The sequence below is a fragment of the Mya arenaria genome, chromosome 8 (assembly GCF_026914265.1).
Source record: "Mya arenaria isolate MELC-2E11 chromosome 8, ASM2691426v1".
In the NCBI taxonomy this organism is placed as follows: Eukaryota; Metazoa; Mollusca; class Bivalvia; order Myida; family Myidae; genus Mya; species Mya arenaria.
The window spans coordinates 57,731,954-57,753,726 of record NC_069129.1 but is presented as its reverse complement, the minus strand read 5'-3'; the positions used below and the strand labels follow the sequence as shown (position 1 = coordinate 57,753,726).

The following is a 21,773-nucleotide window of genomic DNA, read 5'->3' as shown; positions in this document are numbered from 1 at the left end:
TGAGTCTGGGTATGAGACTCTACACTCAGAACTTCACTACTCCATTACCTAAGCCTATATATACTAACGTCTTGCGTCTTGGTGTGAGACTCTACACACAGAACTTCACTACTCCATTACCTAAGCCTATATATACTAACGTCTTGCGTCTTGGTTGGGGCTAAACACTCAGAACTTCACTACTCTATTACCTTAGACTATTTATACAGGCCTTAGTATATATAAGCTTAGGTAATAGAGTAGTGACGTGTTGTGTGTAAATCCTCGAATTCAGACTATCACCCAAGATTGAGATTCCAAGATATGATGAAGCTGGTTTTGATATTTTATGAAGTATGAAAAGGGAAAAAACGTTTTCAAAAGCATATATTGTTGTAGTTAATAACTTATTATATTTTATTAAGAAAACTACAGAAAGATACTACCTTGTTTTCATTCACTATTGTCATAAATGTATAGTTGACCTTTTCTTGATTTTTTTTTTCAGGCCGAGTTCATTTGCTGATAACAAACAAATTCAATAAAACGAAAAGGGTTCCATTTAAAAACGACAAGTTAGTTCAAATAAAAAATAAACTCTAATGAAATTAACTTTAAATCAAGTTTAATTAAAAGATAAAACTATGGCTATATTTATGTTTCTTTATCATTTATAAAACCATTGAACATGTACATCAATTTCAGCTGAGGAGAAAGTCACAATGCGCTAGTTAAGATGCACTGAGCATTCAAGATACTTGGATTAACGTCCGTGTTTGTCGGAACCGAAACTACAACTAAAAGATGCACTGAGCATTCAAGATACTTGGATTAACGTCCGTGTTTGTCGGAACCGAAACTACAACTAAAAGATGCACTGAGCATTCAAGATACTTGGATTAACGTCCGTGTTTGTCGGAACCGAAACTACAACTAAAATAGTGAGTCATATATTTTCAGAAAACATTCTAGAAATGATATAAAAGAGATGGAATAGATAAACGTTTGTGCTTTCCATCTTCAACATCTGGAGTTCCATGATCACAATGGCTACTGTTCTCCTTAAGCCGTCTGAGATAAGATTCTCACAAGACAGTATAAGCAACAAGTTTTCGGGTGCGATACAGAATAGGTATATTGGTGATGTACTTGATCAAATTTACAATGGCGACATAACATTTCTTAAAAACAAAATCCTGGCAAACATGAAAGTGGGTCGCTGGAATAAACCCGGATACGATCAGCTTTGGTTCACCGTTAACAACAGAAGCCTTTGGGTGCTGAAAGAACTCGAGCTACTTGGGAAAATAAACGGTCAAATCCAAATACAAATTGATCCGCATCATATCGACGCCAAGCGTTTTACTACTAAAAACAAAGGGACAACAGTTATTGTCCGGCAAAGACCAGTAGGAGGAACCAGGGCACAGCCTGCTGAGTTTTGGGCATATAAACAGCCGCCAGTTATTGGAGCCACCCAGTACGGTGCGGGTATGTTCGCGCCAGCCAGCCTGTTCGGTGCGGTAGCGGCCTTATTCGGTGGAGGCGGACTGTACGTGGAAGAGGATGATGGATATGATTCCGACGAATATTATATCTAAGGGCGATTAATCGGGGAGGAATCGTGTTAAGTCGGACTTGTGGCATCGGCGATCCTCGTTGGATCATTTTTGATCGATATACGTGAGCGTTGTTCCATGAACGCAAAAGAACTTGTTCGATCATAAGAAAATGCCAACGCATATTTCCTTGTTTATACTTTTCAAGTAATTAAAAGAACATCAATTAGAACTGATGAGTTTAATTTCATTTTTGTAACATTACGTCGGACAATAATTTCATTTTAACATTGTATAAATCAAATATGGTTGTTTACATGGTTTAGATTTCTTTTTGAATTTCAAAATATATGTGCGATCAAACTTCTATAATTCACAAATCGATTGTAACCACACCCTCCCTCCAGGCCCGCGAGTATGCCGGGGAAAATGGGTCGTGTGTTAACCTTCCAGGTGGCCCCGCAGTGACTGCGGTGGTTTTGTTGTCGCGAAAAAAATAGCGGGGAATGGGCCTAACATAGGAAGCCTCTGGGGTGCATGGGCTTCGCTAGGGATTTTACCAGCAGTTTTTTCTCGAAGGGCGGGGATTTTACCGGGGATTGGCTTGACCGAAAACAAAGTCCCCGCTATTCCCCGGACCTTGGGGGCGTGGTTACAATTGACTGGTGCGCAATTGTACCAGTTGCTCTGTTAGATTCATTAATGATTGTTTACACCACTCAGCATATTTTATAAATATATGATTAGGCTGCCGTGCATGTCATTAATTTGCCTCAAAGTATTTACCGCCATTATTCATGGTACTTTTAACATACATCAATACATTGTGTATTTTACAGTCGAAACTCGTTGGCTCGAATCAGATTAAAAGGACCGATTTTTTTTTTACTATTTGTTCATATAAAATTCGATCGGATGGCTCGATATCTTGAGGGTCGATATTTCTCCACGCTCGAATACATTTTCGCGGTCCCAAGTAAGAATTTCACACTTTGTTTTGTTTGCTTGGGTCGATGTCATTTTCGCTGGTTCAGTTGAGAATCTCACATCTTGATTTGTTTGCTTGGCACAAGGCGCTAATCTATTAAAATTTCTTGACTGATATTATAATTATTATCAAATTTAAATGGTTTAACAGTTTGAATAAACATGCCATCACTTTAAGTTCTGTCTCTAATTGTTATCCATCTATAAATTTCTATGCATTTTGATATAATTTATAAGCAATGTTTGTGTTACCCACTGTTCAAAATTGCTTGTTTGTTCTTTTCGCATAAATGTATTTTAAGGATAAATAAAAAATATCAAATGATATTTTCTAGGTATCGAATAAGTCATGTTACGAACTTTACGACGTGTAACTATGTCCAATAAATACTCTTCTCTTCTCTTGTTGAGATAGCGTAGCCAGTAACAAACGAGGTAAACAGACTTTTTGTAACGAATAAAAAAATAGCATTCTGTAAGCAATCCCGCTTGGCTCGAAATTATCGAGGCTCGAAGTATTTTGGCCGGTCCCTAGAATATCGTGCCGTCGAAAGTATTACTTTGTGTAAATCCTTTGTAAGCGCTGGGGTTACTAAATAAAGAAAGCATCAGACAGTTACTTGTATCAACACTGGCTTAACATTATTTTCACATATGGATTAATGGAACCGTTTAACAACATGCAAATAACCAAAAGATAAGGGAAAAATAAGTTTAAAAAAAATGTTTTTGCTAAAAGCCTTGGGGTTTTGAAAAATGGTTTCACTACATAATTTTAGAATTATAGCCTTAAAGATCAACCATTTTGACCACCACGCCTGCCGCCATAGTATCGTAGGAATACATGGCCACAAAGTTTAAAAGACACCAGCTAGTACAAAAATATCACCATAATTTCTTTTTATTGACACTTAAAGCTGCACTCTCACAGATTGAACGTTTTGACAACTTTGTCATTTTTTGACTTGGAACTAGCCAAATTTGGTGAAAATCCATGGAAACCAGTTATATAAGACTGCTGACAAAAATTAGATCGCAGAGCTTTATATTTAAGTTCAAAAATTGATGTCTTATGCATTTTTCTTAAACCGTTAGTAACGGTTAGTAACGGTTAGTAAACATTACTTTTCGAACGGATTTATGAAAGTCCGCGATCTGATCTTTTGTCAGCAATCTTTTATCATTGGTTTGCAAATATTTACGTAAAAATTTGCTCTTTCCATGACAAAAAATAAAAAAGTTGTAAAAATGGCAAACCTGTGAGAGTGCAGCTTTAAACCTTTCAACTCCTTATCTTACATAAATACGATAACTGCTAAGAAATTTCGGAGAAAACCATTGTCGTTTATTTCCAAATCGGTTTTACAGCCCTTAATTAACAGCAACGAAATATGACAAGCTTGACAGAGATGCCTGAGCAGTTACGATTGGGTCATACTCGTCCAGAGTCCGTACATACAGTAATGAGCGGTATCAGTGTGTTTATACCACGTGATAAATTGCGTCATAATTGCTACGTCGGAAGGAGATATTTTGATTTGAAAAAATACTTTAAACAAAGATATCTTCACTATTTCTTCACCATTTTAAATGAAACGTAGCGCAGTCTACGTCGCTTACGGAGCCCTACCTTCAGTCTTTTACCAGAAATTGATTGCGAGTTTAGTTTCTTAAAACACTTCGACAAACCTTTTCACAATACGGCCGTCTGACGGAGCTCTGTCAAAACATTATTTTGGAAACTAATGGCCTCATCAAATTTCGGAAATAAAACAAATGCGGGGCTCTTTAAGCGGTATATATTGCCCTTTGTTTAATTTAAAAAGGTTTTGTGAAATGAAAAGTTATCTTTGATTTAAGTCTTCATTTTAAGCAATGTTTTGCCTTCCGACGTAGCATATATGACGTAATTTATCACGTGGTATACACACACTGGGTATATGGCAGACGGATACCTTTGACGGTTGATGGAATTCAAACTAAGTTGTGAGACGATCAAATATCAGCAGCAGCTTAATTAGCCTACAACATATTCTGCGGCGTATTTGATGCCTTGCAACAATACTAAGATATGAATTATTTTGATATGCGATGTACAAAGATTCTGACAATAAACTCAGCTTATAAGCAGAACATAAAGAGCTAAATACAGCATCCAACTTAAAATGCAAACTCTCGTCCGTTTTACCAAGTCAATCTAGGGGCATACGTCGAATCCTATTTAATATTAATTCATAAATATAACCCTTTCTGCGTAAAGGCGTGCTGTGTCACTGGTCACATGTGTACAACATTGTAGATTTCATGTTCATATCATCTATATCAAGATATTTTATCGGCGAATACCGACATTGTCGAACACCGACATTGGCAAACACCGACATTGGCGAACACCGACATTGACGAACACCGACATTGGCGAACACCGACATTGGCGAACACCGACATTGTCGAACACCGACATTGGCAAACACCGACATTTGCGAACACCGACATTGGCGAACACCGACATTTGCGAACACCGACATTGGCGAACACCGACATTGGCGAACACCGACATTTGCGAACACTGCGAACACCGACATTGGCGAACACCGACATTGTCGAACTCGTTTCTGTCACAGTCAGGAAACAGATCTAAGAAAAGTTTTTAAATTCAACATAAGTGTTTCACTAAATGTTGAAATCATATTTTTATAACATTGTTATTTATCCTGTCGAATGTAGTTGGATGATGTCAAAAAGCTAGAAAACAGACATTTAAACATACGGTTTTCCAGCACGCTCGATTTCAACGTAATGTCTATTCGGTGTGCAAAAATTATATTAAATATCATTAATTGTCTTTCTGATTTACCCCGAAGCCTTGTGATGGTTATGAAACGATACCAGATTGGCAAATACAAAAGGATAAACCAGTGTGATGCCGTTTATTTTTTTTATTAATTATTGGCATTCTTTCTCATTTCGAAATATCATTGCGAGCAGTCAGTGCCACGAGGCGGACCACAAGCCTATGCCCGAGATTTACGATCTTTTAGACTGTACGCTATTGAAGCTGGAACAACAGCGGACCAGGCTTGCCCTTCAATAGATCTAGTGCAAGGATTTAAATGTTCCCATTCCAATTACGTGGTCCTCGAAAGGAATGGGTTTTTTTTAATCACTACTTCCCCGTGTCGAGTCTGTGTTATTTGCGTGCATGCTGCTTTTCTTCGTGGTGCTCCTCCTGAATTTAACGGTCTTGCGATGGGCACAAAGTTGTAGAGTCACCATAAGAAGCATCGCCCGAGAGCGACGCATCGGTTTTGGATTTAGGTCGGAACTCTATTGCATGCTAATATTAGCTCTATAATCCCCACAGATCTCCAAGTAGGCTTTTACTATATAAGGAACCATAACTATTTTTGAGCCATTCGCAGTTAATCAATGTAAAGACATGCATGGCTTAATATTTGAGGCAACCATATGACTACCAGCAGGATAAATCTGGTAGCTTATATACTTTTATATGGCATTCATGGATTAGTCTTTGCACGATTCCGCCAATGCTATCATCGGTATGACAACAAGGCGTTCCGTTCAAACAGCTATTAAATGAGAGGTAACAATAACAGCGAGCGTATCAATGTGAGTTTGACTGTTAACATGAACTTTATTTATAGATGCACTATTACTCCCAAATAAGATTGAACACATTTAATACAATTGTTTTAATATACCAAAAAGGATGGACAGATGTCGAAAACAGTTATGCTTATGAATGATAACGAGTTAAATACAAAAGAAATGTGCAGAAAACACAGTATTGCTACCTTTAAAAACCATAGCATATCGCAGTAAATCTTTTAGCATTCACCAATCATTCAATATTTTTGTGGTTTTCCGCTATTTAATACACGGTTATATTATTGTTAATAGTTATTAAAAGATTCAATAAATGCATTATTTAGTAAGAAGTTAAAGGTTTATCACTCAAAAATTATGTTTGTTTTACATGTGTATGTAATGATTTTGAATAAGAGTGTCACTTTAATGATTATGATAATACAATACATACAGACAGGGGTTTTAAAACGGGTTTGTTTACGGATAAGGGGCCCATTCCTAAAGCATGATAAAGGGACTTACACCCCTTTAAAATAGTTTCCAAGTTGTTTATATTCATGTGAAGGTACTTTTAACTGTGTTCGATGTACATGTCCGAGCAAAAAGTAATCTCAAATGTACAATAGTCTAAAGTTTATCCTGAAATTTTGAACCCCTGATACAAAACAAACAATAGAACGCAGTGTTATAGACCTATTTAATCAACCAATGCATCACAGTACGAGTTAACAATTTAACAGTACAATCAGGAAAGAACAAGCACTTTTGGTCACCCATGTATCAATTATACATACAAGTTGGTTGTCAAGTTCTTTCTGAAATTGTAAGGAGTTTGCTATTTATTGTGTGGGTTTTTTTTTTCAATCTGTTTTCTGTGACAAAGTGTGCATTTTTGATTTAGAGAAAGAATGATTTAGTATATGTTAATAGAAGAATGATTTAGAAGATGTTAATGCTGTACTATACAAAACATGTCATTTACAATGGTACATAAATGTCCATATTCCATGGTAAGCAGGCAACATATGCATGATATTACTATGAACGCATGATAGAACTATGAATGAATGATAGAACCATGAACGCATGATCAATATATGAACGCATGATGTAACCTCAACGTATGTTAGAACCATGAATGCATGATAGTTACGAGAACACATGATGGAACCTCAACGCATGTTAGAACAATGAATGCATGATAGTTACGAGAACACATGATGGAACCTCAACGCATGTTAGAACCATGAATGCATGATAGTTACGAGAACACATGATGGAACCTCAACGCATGTTAGAACCATGAATGCATGATAGATATAAGAACACATGATGGAACCTCAACGCATGATAGAACCATAAATGCATGATAGATATAAGAACATACAAGATATTAGGCAAGAAGGTATTACTGTTTTTGGGGTTGACACAGATTTGATTATCGGCAAATGACCCAATCACAGGTAAATGATGTCCTCCTGCGTAAATTAATATCAAATGACTCAATAAAATGTCAATAGTTAGTTGTAGGCACTTCGTAGATCTAAGAATGCATGAAAGCTCTATGAAGGTCTGATACATCTATGAATGCATGATAGCTCTATGAAGGCCTGATACATCTATGAATGCATGATAGCTCTATGAAGGCCTGATACATCTATGAATGCATGATAGCTCTATGAAGGCCTGATACATCTATGAATGCATGATAGCTCTATGAAGGCCTGATACATCTATGAATGCATGATAGCTCTATGAAGGCCTGATACATCTATGAATGCATGATAGCTCTATGAAGGCCTGATACATCTATGAATGCATGATAGCTCTATGAAGGCCTGATACATCTATGAATGCATGATAGCTCTATGAAGGCCTGATACATCTATGAATGCATGATAGCTCTATGAAGGCCTGATACATCTATGAATGCATGATAGCTCTATGAAGGCCTGATACATCTATGAATGCATGATAGCTCTATGAAGGCCTGATACATCTATGAATGCATGATAGCTCTATGAAGGCCTGATACATCTATGAATGCATAATAGCTCTATGAAGGCTCTATGAAGGCCTGATACATCTATGAATGCATGATAGCTCTATGAAGGCCTGCTACATCTATGAATGCATGAAAGCATGGTAGAACTATGTATGCATGCGAGATCTATGAATATAGAAGATATTAGGCAAATATATATATATATATAAAATTGTGTTGACACATGTTTGATTTTCAGAAAAACAAGAGCTGTCACAGTATGTGACGAATGCCCCCGAATGTGACATTGACCTACGAACAAGGTCAGTACATGAAAAGTTGATCTTGCCTTTACGTTTCAAATACATATGGCAAGTTATTTTAAATTGCCTCTGAACATAAAAAAATACCACCCATACTTGACAACCTACACTGTTATGTCCTTATATTCAGAATTCCCTTGTGAATAAACACTTAGTGTATCTTTCACCTTAGAGGTAGGGACACGGGTTTTGCACACGACACGTCGTCTTTGTATGTGGAACACATGTAGCAAGTGATTTTAAAATCTGTCCATACAAGGGAAAGTAACAGCCCTGACACGACAACCTATCCTCTATGTCCTTATATGCAGCACTCCATTGTAAATAAACACCAAGTGTGACCTTGACCTTTGAGGTAGGGACACGGGTCTTGCACGCGACACGTTGTCTTGGTATGTGGAACACATGTGGCAAGTTATTTTAAAATCTGTCCATACAAGAGAAGGTTACAGCCCGGACACGACAACCTATACTCTATGTCCTTATATGCAGCACTCCATTGTGAATAAAGACTAAGTGTGACCTTGACCTTTGAAGTAGGGACACGGGTCTTGCAGGCGACATGTCGTCTTGGTATGTGGAACACATGTGGCAAGTGATTTTAAAATCTGTCCATACAAGGGAAAGTTACAGCCGGGACACGACAACCTATACTCTATGTCCTTATATGCAGCACTCCATTGTGAATAAACACTAAGTGTGACCTTGACCTTTGAGGTAGGGACACAAGTCTTGCACGCCACACGTTGCCTTGGTATGTGGAACACATGTGTCAAGTTATTCTAAAATCTGTCCATACAAGGGAAAGTTGCAGAGCCGGACGGACGGACGGACGGTGCGATTTAATATGCCCACCTTCGGGGGCATAAAAATCCCCATCACAGACACGACTCATTTGTCAACTGATATTTAGCCCCGGCAGATGATTCAAGCAATAGAGACACATAAAATAGGATATATTATAAATAAACTCACTTTGCTGATACAAATGTTAAATGAGTTTACAATGAAGCAACATTTTCTGGATGATTTATTTGCATCATTTGTTAAATAATCATGAGTATTGATCATGAATAGCTCAACAATATTCCTTTATGTTTGAACTATATCAAAACATTTTACAGCACTGTTTTTATTCTGAAATATCAGTAATAATTCAATTATAACGTTTGCACCAATATAATTAATCACAGTTTCTTTCTCCCTTGTTTTTACAAAATTGTGATATTGTCACATTAAGACCTAAGTAACTTAGTGTATAGAAATGTGATAGAGTAAGAACTTATACCTTATACTTACACAATCATTTTTTAACAAGATAAAGAGAACAAAACACCCTCGATTTTTATTCTACAAATATGTTTCAACATGTGTAGGGTTATTTTCCTAAGCAAATGACATAACAAAAATATTTCACAGGTAAATCAATACAAAACAATTCTTTAACAGCAAAAAAAATACATGTTTGAATAAACATTAACAAAAGTTATAAACACAGTATGACACCTCCGTTGTCTTCTTTATGACATACTTGGATGGGGATAATTGCTAGTTTCAGTGTATGGCAGCAACATAGATCACCGAGAGAGAACTAAACCTTGTAACGTATGGGCATCTCTACCACAGTGAAAATATTTATTACTCATGTTCACAATGAAAATATATTGCATTCTTACACTGAACTAATCAATCTCTATTTATTTCATCCTTCTAATTCATCAAATTCAATTCATACATGTATTGATAACATGGGAAAATCTACCTTCACTTAAACAAATTGTCATTGACATCATGCCAGAAATTACTTCATCAATATTTTCTTCCCAGCTGTGTATCTGATTCAAGTTCCAAGTTTAGTGAAACCTGGTAATTAGTAAAATTGAGGGAAACAGTGAAATCATGTTTCTATAAACTCTCTGTATCAAATTATTATTGTCAATAAACCATGGAAAAGCATGTAATAAAATAATGCAACACTTCTTTCTGAGATTCATGTAAACTGAATGCATAATCATATGGAGTATATAATGTTTGAAAACCATCTATACATACATTTTAATGTTAGGAAGCCAAATGAAATCCTATAAACTTAATGTATGCATCAACAGCATCTATTGCTTCACTAAAACAGGACAGTTGTGATAATATAACTTAAATTGTTTAATGAGACAGACGATGTTTTAGTTCAAATGGAAAGGCTATTTAAACTAACTTTAAATTACGTTTTAATTCAAGACCCAAAAAAGCTATATCATTTTTAACAAAAAAAAACTAGAAAAACCACATCTGTTTCTGCCGATGAGAAAAGTAATTTTTGTATTAATATAACAAAATGCACTAGGTCTGGTTATTTCAGAATGAGCTGACTAGGGGATACGGGATACTGCATAGTGCTATAGGAAGAAAAAACATAGAAGGTTTGGTAATTAAAGCTATACATAACATCATGATTTTCAATCAGTATTAATCACTTTTATCTGATATAGAGACAATGCCGGTGAAGCACTAACAGCATCATAATTGTAAATTCAAACATGTTGATGGGTAATAAAGCTGCACTCTCACAGATTGAACGTTTCAACAACTTTTTTTTATTTTTTGTCTTGGAATGAGTCAATTTTGGCAAAAATGTATGAAAACCAGTTATATAAGACTGCTGACAAAAAATTAGATCGCAGCTTTTTATATTTGAGTTCAAAAATTGATGTTTTATGCAATTTTCTTAAACCGTTAGTAACGGTTTAAGCCATAAAACATTAATTTTCGAACAGAAATATGAAAATCTGCAGTCTGATCTTTTGTCAGCAATCTTTTATCATTGGTTTGCAGATATTTATGCAAAAATTTGCTCTTTCCAAGACAAAAATAAAAAAAGTTGTAAAAACGGTATATCTGTGAGAGTGCAGCTTTAACACGTTTTCGCTACATCTATAGGAATGTTCTTCTTATGAAAGAGAAAATATGAATAAACAAAAATAGACAAGAAATGTTATCATAAACAATCATTTTTTTTACACATACAAATTATGATTCCCAATCATTACCAGCATACATTCTATCAAATAACACTTTTTGAAAAAGCGATATACACAATAACAAAATCATTTACAAATAATGCTTTTTGAAAGTTGCTTTTTTAATAATTATACCAACTTGGCCCACCAACTGGGCCATATCTAAGTCTGAGTTAAAAGACATTCTTATCTATATCTAAAATAACTGGCCCTATAATTTTGTTCACATCTGCTTCCGAAATCATATATATTCCAATTCTTAAATAACATTATTTAACTCAGACTCAAGCAAACTTTAAACGAAATCTTCAAAAAATTAAGGTTGGCAAAAATTGTAAAAAAATTGTAAAATATCTTATTTTAAACATCTTTCTTTTTTTAAATAGCAATTTTACATGGAAATAAAGATGGCAAGCTGTGTGTGTAGAGTCTTAAACCAAGACTCAAGAAATTAGTAAATTTAGGCTTAGGTACTATATTAGTTAGGTATAAAAAATAAACATTTCTTGAAAAAAAACATACTTTAATGCTGCATTACATTAATATTGAGTATAACAATTATATTTTAAGCTAATATTTTCTGTAGTTTTTCACATTAACATTATAACAAAACTGCTTTACAAATAAAATAATAAAAAACACTTTTTTTTGTAAATCTGTTTCAATATTATGCAAAAACTATGTTATTTTCAGTATTACTCTCACTATTTAAAAAATACATTTCAAATACACTACAAAAATACATCTTTTATTTCAGTTCGCCATCATGTATACATTGATGATGTTACATCTTACGTATATATTCCTTCTAGGAAGTAACATTTACTATTGTAACTAAAAGAATAGGAAAAGTTTCTTCTCAATTTAGAAAAATATTCAAATGAAAGTTATCAACAAAGTCTTGTGAAGTTTTAATCCCCTCAAACAACAAGATTTCATTAAGTTTTACCGCCTCCCAAAACAATCAAACCACCTTTCACGGATACATTTGTTCAAAGACATATGAGCGTTATTTGTTTTTCTGTGCTGCTGAAACACGTTTAGTCACTCGGCCACAAGTAATGCCGACAATAAATATCACACCAATAATGGTCATTAAAACACCGTAGATATAGTTGCGTGCTGGAGACTGCATGATCTGTCCATGGAGATCCTCTATTGTCTCTATTGGGGCAATCTGAAGTAAAGCAATAACAACACTGTCAAGGTACTTGTGAAACAATGACGACACTGTCGAGATATTCATAAATCAATAACTACACTGTTTATGTACTTGTGAAACAATAACAACACTGTCAAGGTACTTGTGAAACAATGACGACACTGTCGAGATATTCATAAATCAATAACTACACTGTTTATGTACTTGTGAAACAATAACAACACTGTCAAGGTACTCATGAAACAATAACAGCACTGCCAAGGTACTCATGAAACAATAACAGCACTGCCAAGGTACTCTTGAAACAATAACAACACTGCCAAGGTACTCATGAAACAATAACAGCACTGCCAAGGTACTCGTGAAACAATAACTGCACTGTCAAGGTACTCGTGAAACAATAACAGCACTGTTAAGATACTCGTGAAACAATAACAACACTGTCAAGGTACTCATGAAACAATAATGGCACTGTCAAGGTACTCGTGAAACAATAACAGCACTGTCAAGGTACTTGTGAAACAATAACGGCAATGTCAAGGTACTTGTGAAACAATAACGGCACTGTCAAGGTACTTGTGAAACAATAACAGCAATGTCAAGGTAATTGTGAAACAATAACGGCACTGTCAAGGTACTTGTGAAACAATAACAACACTTTCCAGATACTTGTGAAACAATAACAACACTGTCAAGGTACTCGTGAAACTGTCAAGATAATCTTAGAACAATAATGAAACTGCCATGATACTCTTACATTTTATACAGTCAGACATCAAATATTTTGTGTGAAATGTTTGGCGCATTTATAAAACACCATCGAAAGTTCAAATCTGAGATCTATTGTTAATAATTATTAAAATTCCCTTTTTCATTTAAATACATAGAGACAGAGATACTATGATCACAACAGTACACTTGTACAAATGTTGTTGTTGTTGTTGCTGCAGGTGCTGTTGGCATTACAGTGCATAGAGATGTACATTTTTTAACATAAACCCTATACTAACCTGAGCGGCAAACTCCCATAATGTTCTCCTTTTCTCCAGAAGATTACGGCACTTCAAATCCATTTTATCCGGATAGTCCTCAAGAACTTGTAAAAGACACGACATCTCTGAAAGTGCACAAGACAGCATTGTAATCATAATGAATTAAATCATCTTCAGGATAGTTTGCTATCAATACAAAATTAATTTTATATTTCATTCATTTAAAATAATTGACATTACATTGAACCACCCTTATATTAATATTTATAACGATTGGAAACTTTACTAGTCACATGATAACTGTACACAAACAATTGCATTAATGCGATAGGGCCTTATTTGTGATGGTACATTAAATGTGATAGGGCCTTATTTGTGATGGTACATTAAATGCGATAGGGCCTTATGTACATTAAATGTGATAGGGCCTTATTTGTGATGGTACATTAGATGCGATAGGGCCTTATTTGTGATGGGACATTATATGTGATAGGGCCTTATTTGTGATGGTACATTAAATGCGATAGGGCCTTATTTGTGATGGTACATTTAATGTGATAGGGCCTTATTTGTGATGGTAAATTTAATGTGATAGGGCCTTATTTGTGATGGGACATTAAATGCGATAGGGCCTTATTTGTGATGGGACGTTAAATGCGATAGGGCCTTATTTGTGATGGGACGTTAAATGCGATAGGGCCTTATTTGTGATGGGACGTTAAATGCGATAGGGCCTTATTTGTGATGGGACGTTAAATGTGATAGGGCCTTATTTGTGATGGGACGTTAAATGCGATAGGGCCTTATTTGTGATGGGACGTTAAATGCGATAGGGCCTTATTTGTGATGGGATGTTAAATGTGATAGGGCCTTATTTGTGATGGGACGTTAAATGCGATAGGGCCTTATTTGTGATGGTACATTAAATGCGATAGGGCCTTATTTGTGATGGGACCTTAAACGCGATAGGGCCTTATTTGTGATGGGACCATAAATGTGATAGGGCCTTATTTGTGATGGGACATTTAATGTGATAGGGCCCTATTTGTGATGGGACATTAAATGTAATAGGGCCTTATTTGTGATGGGACCTTAAATGTGATAGGGCCTTATTTGTGATGGGACATTTAATGTCATAGGGCCCTATTTGTGATGGGACCTTAAATGTGATAGGGCCATATTTGTGATGGGACCTTTAATGTGATAGGGCCCTATTTGTGATGTGACCTTAAATGTGATAGGGCCTTATTTATGATATGGCTTTATGTGTCAGAGCATCATTTTGTGATGTGGCTTTATTTGTGAAAGGGCTTTATATGTGATATGGCCTTTTGTGTGTTATGACCCTGAATGCAATGGAGCTATATATATGATAAGGCCTTGTTTGTTATAGTTAAGACATATCAGGAACATCTCTATGACAATTACTGATTTAAGCTGTATGTCTACTATAATAATAAGACAACTGAAGACTTACTCATTCCCTGTCCAGACTCGTATTCGCGGCACCAACGTGTGAGAGCAGGGGTACAGGCAATGTTGAGTTCTGGGTCAGTATGAATATCAATGTTTACCTCATTTTGCCACTGTGCTATTTGCTGTAATAGAAGTGAAAAAGGTATATGTTACATGTGTTTGAGTGAAAATTGCTTTGAAAATGTTATATACTGTATGCCTTTCAATTGCCTTTTCCATATCCAACAGTGAAAATGCAGCACATCGAACTGAAAAATCACTATAATGATACTGTCACTTTCAGACCCCGTATCAACATAATAGCCTTTGTTGAGTGCTGCCTTAAACACACTGAATTGTTTTTTAGGTCTTGAAAAGTATCCACCTGCAGAGATAGGAGTGGTGGATTTCATCCCCATAATAGTTGTTGCATAAAGGTTAACAACTATTAGGATTAAACTTGACAGATAAATCCCATAAAAAACCTTACTTCCACTCACTACACTCAATACCTCTCACTACACTCACTTAACCTCATTACCCCTCACTACCACCCGCTACCTACCACTACCTCGCACTACAAGCCACTACCTTCCACTACCTCTCACTACCAGCCACTACCTTCCTGTACTTCTCACTACCACCCGCTACCTTCCACTTACTCTCAATACCATCCCCTACCTTCTACTACCTCTCACTACCACTGGCTACCTTCTTATACCTCTCACTTCCAGCCGCTACTTCTCACTACCACCAGCTTCCTTCCACTACCTCTCACTACCACCCGCTACCTTCAACTACTTTTCACTACAACCCGCTACCTCTCACTACCAACTGCTACCTTCCACTACCTTTCACTACCAGCCACTACCTTCCTGAACTTCTCACTACCACCCGCTACCTTCCACTTACTCTCAATACCATCCCCTACTTTCTACTACCTCTCACTACCACTGGCTACCTTCTTATACCTCTCACTTCCACCCGCTACTTCTCACTACCACCAGCTTCCTTCCACTACCTCTCACTACCACCCGCTACCTTCAACTACTTCTCACTACAACCCGCTACCTCTCACTACCAACTGCTACCTTCCACTACCTCTCACTACCAGCCACTACCTTCCTGAACTTCTCACTACCACCCGCTACCTTCCACTTACTCTCAATACCATCCCCTACCTTCTACTACCTCTCACTACCACTGGCTACCTTCTTATACCTCTCACTTCCAGCCGCTACTTCTCACTACCACCAGCTACCTTCCACTACCTCTCACTACCAGCCACTACCTTCAACTACTTCTCACTACAACCCGCTACCTCTCACTACCAACTGCTACCTTCCACTACCTCTCACTACCATTCACTACCTCTCTCACTATCTGTCACTACCACCTGCTTCCTTCTCTTTCATATCACTACTCTCACTACCACACACTTCCACTCACTTACCTCTCTCACTACTTCTAACTACTGCCCGCTACCTTCCACTACCATTCACTACCTCAAAAGAGGTAAAATCAACTCACATGAGCACAATCAGATTGTTTATCTATTTTTCCCTCGGTGAGCTTCTCCTCAAGGCAGGTCTTGACCTTGGATTCCTCATCTTTTGGCTGGAAGCGCAGGACCTCCGTATTCTTGTCGTGGTCACCCAGCGCATCACTACAGAAACTCTGGATCTAGGGGAAAAAAAACATGACATGTAGAAAATATCTCTTTCTGATTTAGGTGCAAAAATATTGCAGGACATTGTCTGATACAGTGTCAAAACTTCAGTTGGTCCAAATTAGCTAACACCCTCCAAAGCCTTGTAATTAATTAATTAATTGTTTGCTGGGGTTGCCCACAATCCAAATTTAAAAAAAGATGGGCTCTTTTTATTTTTTTAAGTGACATGTAAATTTAGTCTTGCTTATCAAAATGTAAAATGTTGGTGAATGAAAGTTACTGTAAACATTAAAAAACAACAACAAGAGATACAAACCTGTTTTTGACAGGCCTCCAGTAACACAGGGTCCATGTTTATATCCTGATGAACTTCTTTAATCAATGGACGGATTTCAGCCACGCATGCCTTTGTAAGCTCCTGAAATTGATTATGATAACTATTGGGATCCTTGGATTGAGATATCTAGTAAGCATTTTCTGTAATTATTTTGGTGCATTTTCCGTAATTTAAGGCACATTTTTTAGGTATATTAAGTCACATTTTCAGGCAGACAACTATTTGACTACATCACTCTCTGCCATGTGGGGTTCGACCACCAGCTTCTTTGGTGAGGTTTAAATTCCAGGTAGACATTACCACTAAACATTTCTTACCAGACGTGTGTTTCCGGTCATGTGACCGGTGCTGGAAAAACTCATCTTACACCCCCCATGTAAGATGAGTCACACGCAACAACGCGCCACTTCTTATTTCTTTTATTGTATGGTTTATGAAAAGTATATTATGCAATTTCAATAAAGAGAAATCAAAAATATAAGTTTACAATACTTTTAATAAAAATAGAAAATAAATAATCGTAAAAGCGTGATTTTTAAAGGAACTATTTGACGTTGGATAGTGATTTAAAATTACGGGGCTTTATGACGTCAGTACACAACGTCGCACGCGCTTTTGTACATTTCACCAAAAAGCATGTGCGACGTTGTGTACAGTTTTCTACGTCAATTTTTCAACAAATTTATAATTTTAGGTATGCAAGAAAACATATCAATCATGTTTTTTTCGGTCCGGATCTAAAAATCTGACCCTCAGGCACGCTGCGGGACTGGTAACTCGGCAAGCCTCGTTACCGGCATAAGCGCGTGCCCTCGGGTCGGATTTTTCTATCCGTATCGGAAACACATGATAGATACTTATACTCTCCCCCTTTTCTCAATATTGAAGTTTTTTCTTCAATTCATGTTATCTCATTGGACGAAGCTTAATACAGTTTTAATCTTTTAATTAATCCACCTTTCATTAATCTATTCAATCTATTATCAATGGCAAACAATTCCTACTTCAGGAAAATTCTGAGCAAATACCACTAAAAAAAGCATTTATTAATTACATTTGTGTCAAAAAGCATGTCAAATGTTTCTCGCCAGCTCATATTAAAATTTACAAAAAGAAATCCTAGCAATGAATACTTGACCATCACATACCCCTGTTGTGTATTTTCTTCTCAAACAATTGATGACCTTTCCCTCCATTTCTTTATCATTAGAATTTTCTTTTATAACATCACTGCAGAATTTTCTGATGTCCATTTTGCATGATTTAGCCAGAGAGGGGTTTATCCTGTAATCTGAAAAATAAAAGATGGGTTGAACTTAAACAAAAGTGTGACGTAGCAAACCAAAATGCCTTCCTAATTTTTCAGACAAACAAGGGACAGAACTCGATAATTATTAAAACCAGAGTTCTGGGCCTTGCTACACATGCGCATATTCTCTCTGGAAACATTTGATGTGTACCTAGCTACAACAGTTTTCAACTTATAACCAAGGTTAGAGTTTTTGTATTACAAATGATGCTGACACTGATGCTGACAACGAGGCTATAAGCCAAAAAGCTTAAACAACTGTAAAACTGATCATTTAAAGGGGAACAATGAAGGTTGATACAAATATTTTTTATCTGTGCACAAATCATCTGCCTCAATTTCCCAAGTTTACTAGAACTCTGCGAGTTGGATGTGTCCCCTGATGATATATTAACTGTCAACATTATAGCTGTTAGATTGGCATTTTATTCATTTATAGCCAATGATGTTGCCATTTAACTTTCAAGTGTAGGTGGCATTTGAACTGAAGGTAACAGTTACCAGACAAAAATAAACAACGAAAATTAACAAAGGGCAACAACTCTAAACATATGGAAGCAACAGTTACGGTTCTTGTGCACTGCACTTGCCCTCAATGAAATCTATCTACATATGAAATTTCAAGTTGATACCACTAATAGTTTTCGAGATATGCTCCTGTCAAGTAAAAACGAGACGCGACCGCCGCCACGACCGACAAAAGTAACCCTTATTTGTCGCCTAGTCAGGCGACACAAAAAAGATAAAAAAATATTGCTAGTAATTTTTTATCACTACACTAATCATGTTTTGTTTTTGTTCAATCATCAAATCAAATTATTAAATGTAAAAATGTATAAAATTAAAAAATAAAAATGTGCCCCTTAAAAGAAGCATTTTTCTTTCCAAAAAATAGTGTTACCTTTAGTACTTTCCATGGCTCGTCTCTCCACAATCTGTTTACAACTGGAGTCGAATCCGACCTCTTCCACATGGTTCCGGAGGCATCTGAGGACATCGGACGGTTCCTTGTGACTGCAGTACTTCTGCCAATGTAAATATACATCGTAATTAGATACATGTACATTGATACCAATATTTACTTTAGTTAGATAGTAAAAAAAAAAACGCTTCAACATATCACACATGGTTATTTCTCCAGAAACAAGACAGTTCAAATGCAGAAGTCGGATGTCGCACATAAATCAAATCCAAATGTGTTGGGATTGGTGATATTTATTTTTACATTTGGATGTGTCAAATGTTGGTTATCTTGACTTTTCCCCTAGGTCCCGATAAAGTCGACATAATGAGTTTCAACTGTACATGTTAATGCATCATCTTCTCAAGATCATTTGATTCTCAACTGTCACAAATATGAAGTGTGTAGATGTAACATCATATCTTAGTAGTGTATGTATAAATGACATTAAGTTAGGTGTTCTGCACACAATTATGGAATTCTCACCTTAATCATTGATTTGCACTGCTGGAACAGTTTGAAGTCTGCGCCCTGTACGGCTTCATCAATCTGAAAACAAACAACATTCAGGTCTCAATTGTGTTTCATGTCCTTTTTATATCACACTAAGCTGCATAGTAAACCAGTTTTGCAATAGGAAGGCTATTCATGATAAGTTTTCTACCCCGACTGGCATACGGTATTTACATTTATGTGGCAATTTCGAATATTTCTGAAGGTTTTTGGCCATTATGAACTAACCTCTATATTGAGATCAATAGAGTACTTATTTTTAAAGTAGTTAACCCATAAGCCACGTATACAGTGAAAGTGGTATCAGAGAGTTCCAGATTCTGACCTTGTTCATGTTGGAAATAACTTTCTTTAGGTAAGAGTTATGGGTAAAACTTTCATAAGAATGTTTTATGCATTGTTTTTCTAAACGAAAAAATTTCAGACAATGATTCAGAGCCAGATTCTATTTCTAAATCTTCCATTTTGTATTTTATTATCCTCCTTCCTTTTTTAATACTTTGCACTATGTTAGGACTTTTAATTGTTCCCGAGTAAAATGTCAGGAACAGGGGCATACAGGTATGTGTAGTTTCCGGAGGTTTGATTCCAGAAAAAATCATTAAGTAAATAATGAAATCTGTTTCAATCTGTTTCAGGGATGTGATTGACTTGGCTGCTGAACGACTGAAACCATTTCCAAAAGGGCTTTCGAAGACGCTTAAGGCCTCAAATTGGACGAATAAGCCTGCAGCAGAAGCATAACAGGTGTTTAAGAAGAGGGCTTTGCTGCTTTTTTTGTCCCTGCAGCAACCACATCCGTGGGAATTTGGCAAATCCGTGGACATTTTATATCCCTGTGCTTTTAGAATAAAAGTACATTCTACAAGGTTGTTTTTACTTCTCTTTTGAACAGCATTTTATGACACCCATCTGACAGCTTTCTTTTATGGTCCCTAAGACATTCAGTCACCTGAAATAAGACAATACAATTGTTAAAAATATATATTTTTTCCAAAAAGATAGATGAAACAGGGAAACAAGAAGTTGTTAACCAGAAGAGCATGGTGCAAAAAAGGATGAAAATTCTCTTTTGATGCATTGTCAGCAACCACAGTGCGTTCTACCTTTACACTCCGTGATGAATACCACAGAAAAATTGACTGACAAAATCTTGTTTGAGGCAGGGGAGACAATTCTTTTTCCAATTAAATTGCATGTTCTAATTAATGCTCTTCAATAACCCTGTATTGTCCATTTTCTCCACAGGCCAGTGGTCTATATAGCTGTTTTAAAATATGAAGTGATCTGTGAAACCCAGTTCAATTCCAGCTATCCTTGCAGAATAAATTGTTTTGAAGAAGAGTTATTAAATGCTTTAAGATGGTTTATTGCAAATTATCAGTGTGTTTTTTTTCTTTTACTGTTTCAAACCATAAAAATAACTACTTGATCATTTTTAATGGTTTTTTTCTGTTTTGAAATTTTAACCAGCTTTCAGATGCAAATCAAACATCAGCCGACACAGGGCTGGGACACATTTTCAGTGTGTTTGCAAACATTTTTTTTTCGCGCTTTTGAAAAACTACAATTAACTGTTATTTAATATCCTTTTTAGCCATATAGTTAAAAGCAGCATTTTGTCTTAATCGCAATATTTTTCATCTGGTAAACATCAAAAGTAAATTATTCACAGTCATGCTATGTCACTTGTGAAATAAACGTTTTGGTGCACACTCATGAAATATATAACTACCTGCACGTAAAACAAACAATTATCCTTTATACAGTTGAACCCCTTTGGCTCAAACTGGCTTTGCTCAAATTACTGATTGGCTCAAAATTGATGTAAAGGACCGATTTCTTTTTACTGAAAGGAAAGCCATCCCTCTGGGCTCGAAATTTCTGAGGCTCAATGTATTTTCACAGGTCCCTGAG

The 21,773-nt window shown here is 36.2% G+C and overlaps 1 protein-coding gene and 1 long non-coding RNA gene across 2 annotated transcripts in view; one reads left to right on the top strand and one right to left on the bottom strand.

Annotated features, from left to right (window-relative positions):
- Window positions 1-1,770, top strand: part of LOC128244604 (uncharacterized) — a 55,992-nt gene extending 54,222 nt beyond the window's left edge. Inside the window, exons 2-3 of the long non-coding RNA XR_008262956.1 lie at window positions 488-554; window positions 685-1,770. This is a non-coding gene — a long non-coding RNA (uncharacterized LOC128244604). The remainder of the gene's footprint in view (window positions 1-487; window positions 555-684) is intronic.
- A 5,044-nt stretch (window positions 1,771-6,814) lies between these two features.
- The window catches only part of LOC128242880 (Golgi apparatus protein 1-like), a 41,230-nt gene continuing 26,271 nt past the window's right edge, over window positions 6,815-21,773 (bottom strand). Inside the window, 9 exon segments of the mRNA XM_052960274.1 lie at window positions 6,815-12,632; window positions 13,628-13,734; window positions 15,087-15,207; window positions 16,595-16,747; window positions 17,053-17,154; window positions 18,222-18,364; window positions 19,284-19,407; window positions 19,830-19,892; window positions 20,737-20,808. Coding sequence (XP_052816234.1) covers window positions 12,465-12,632; window positions 13,628-13,734; window positions 15,087-15,207; window positions 16,595-16,747; window positions 17,053-17,154; window positions 18,222-18,364; window positions 19,284-19,407; window positions 19,830-19,892; window positions 20,737-20,808 — 1,053 coding nt within the window. The 3' untranslated portion in view covers window positions 6,815-12,464.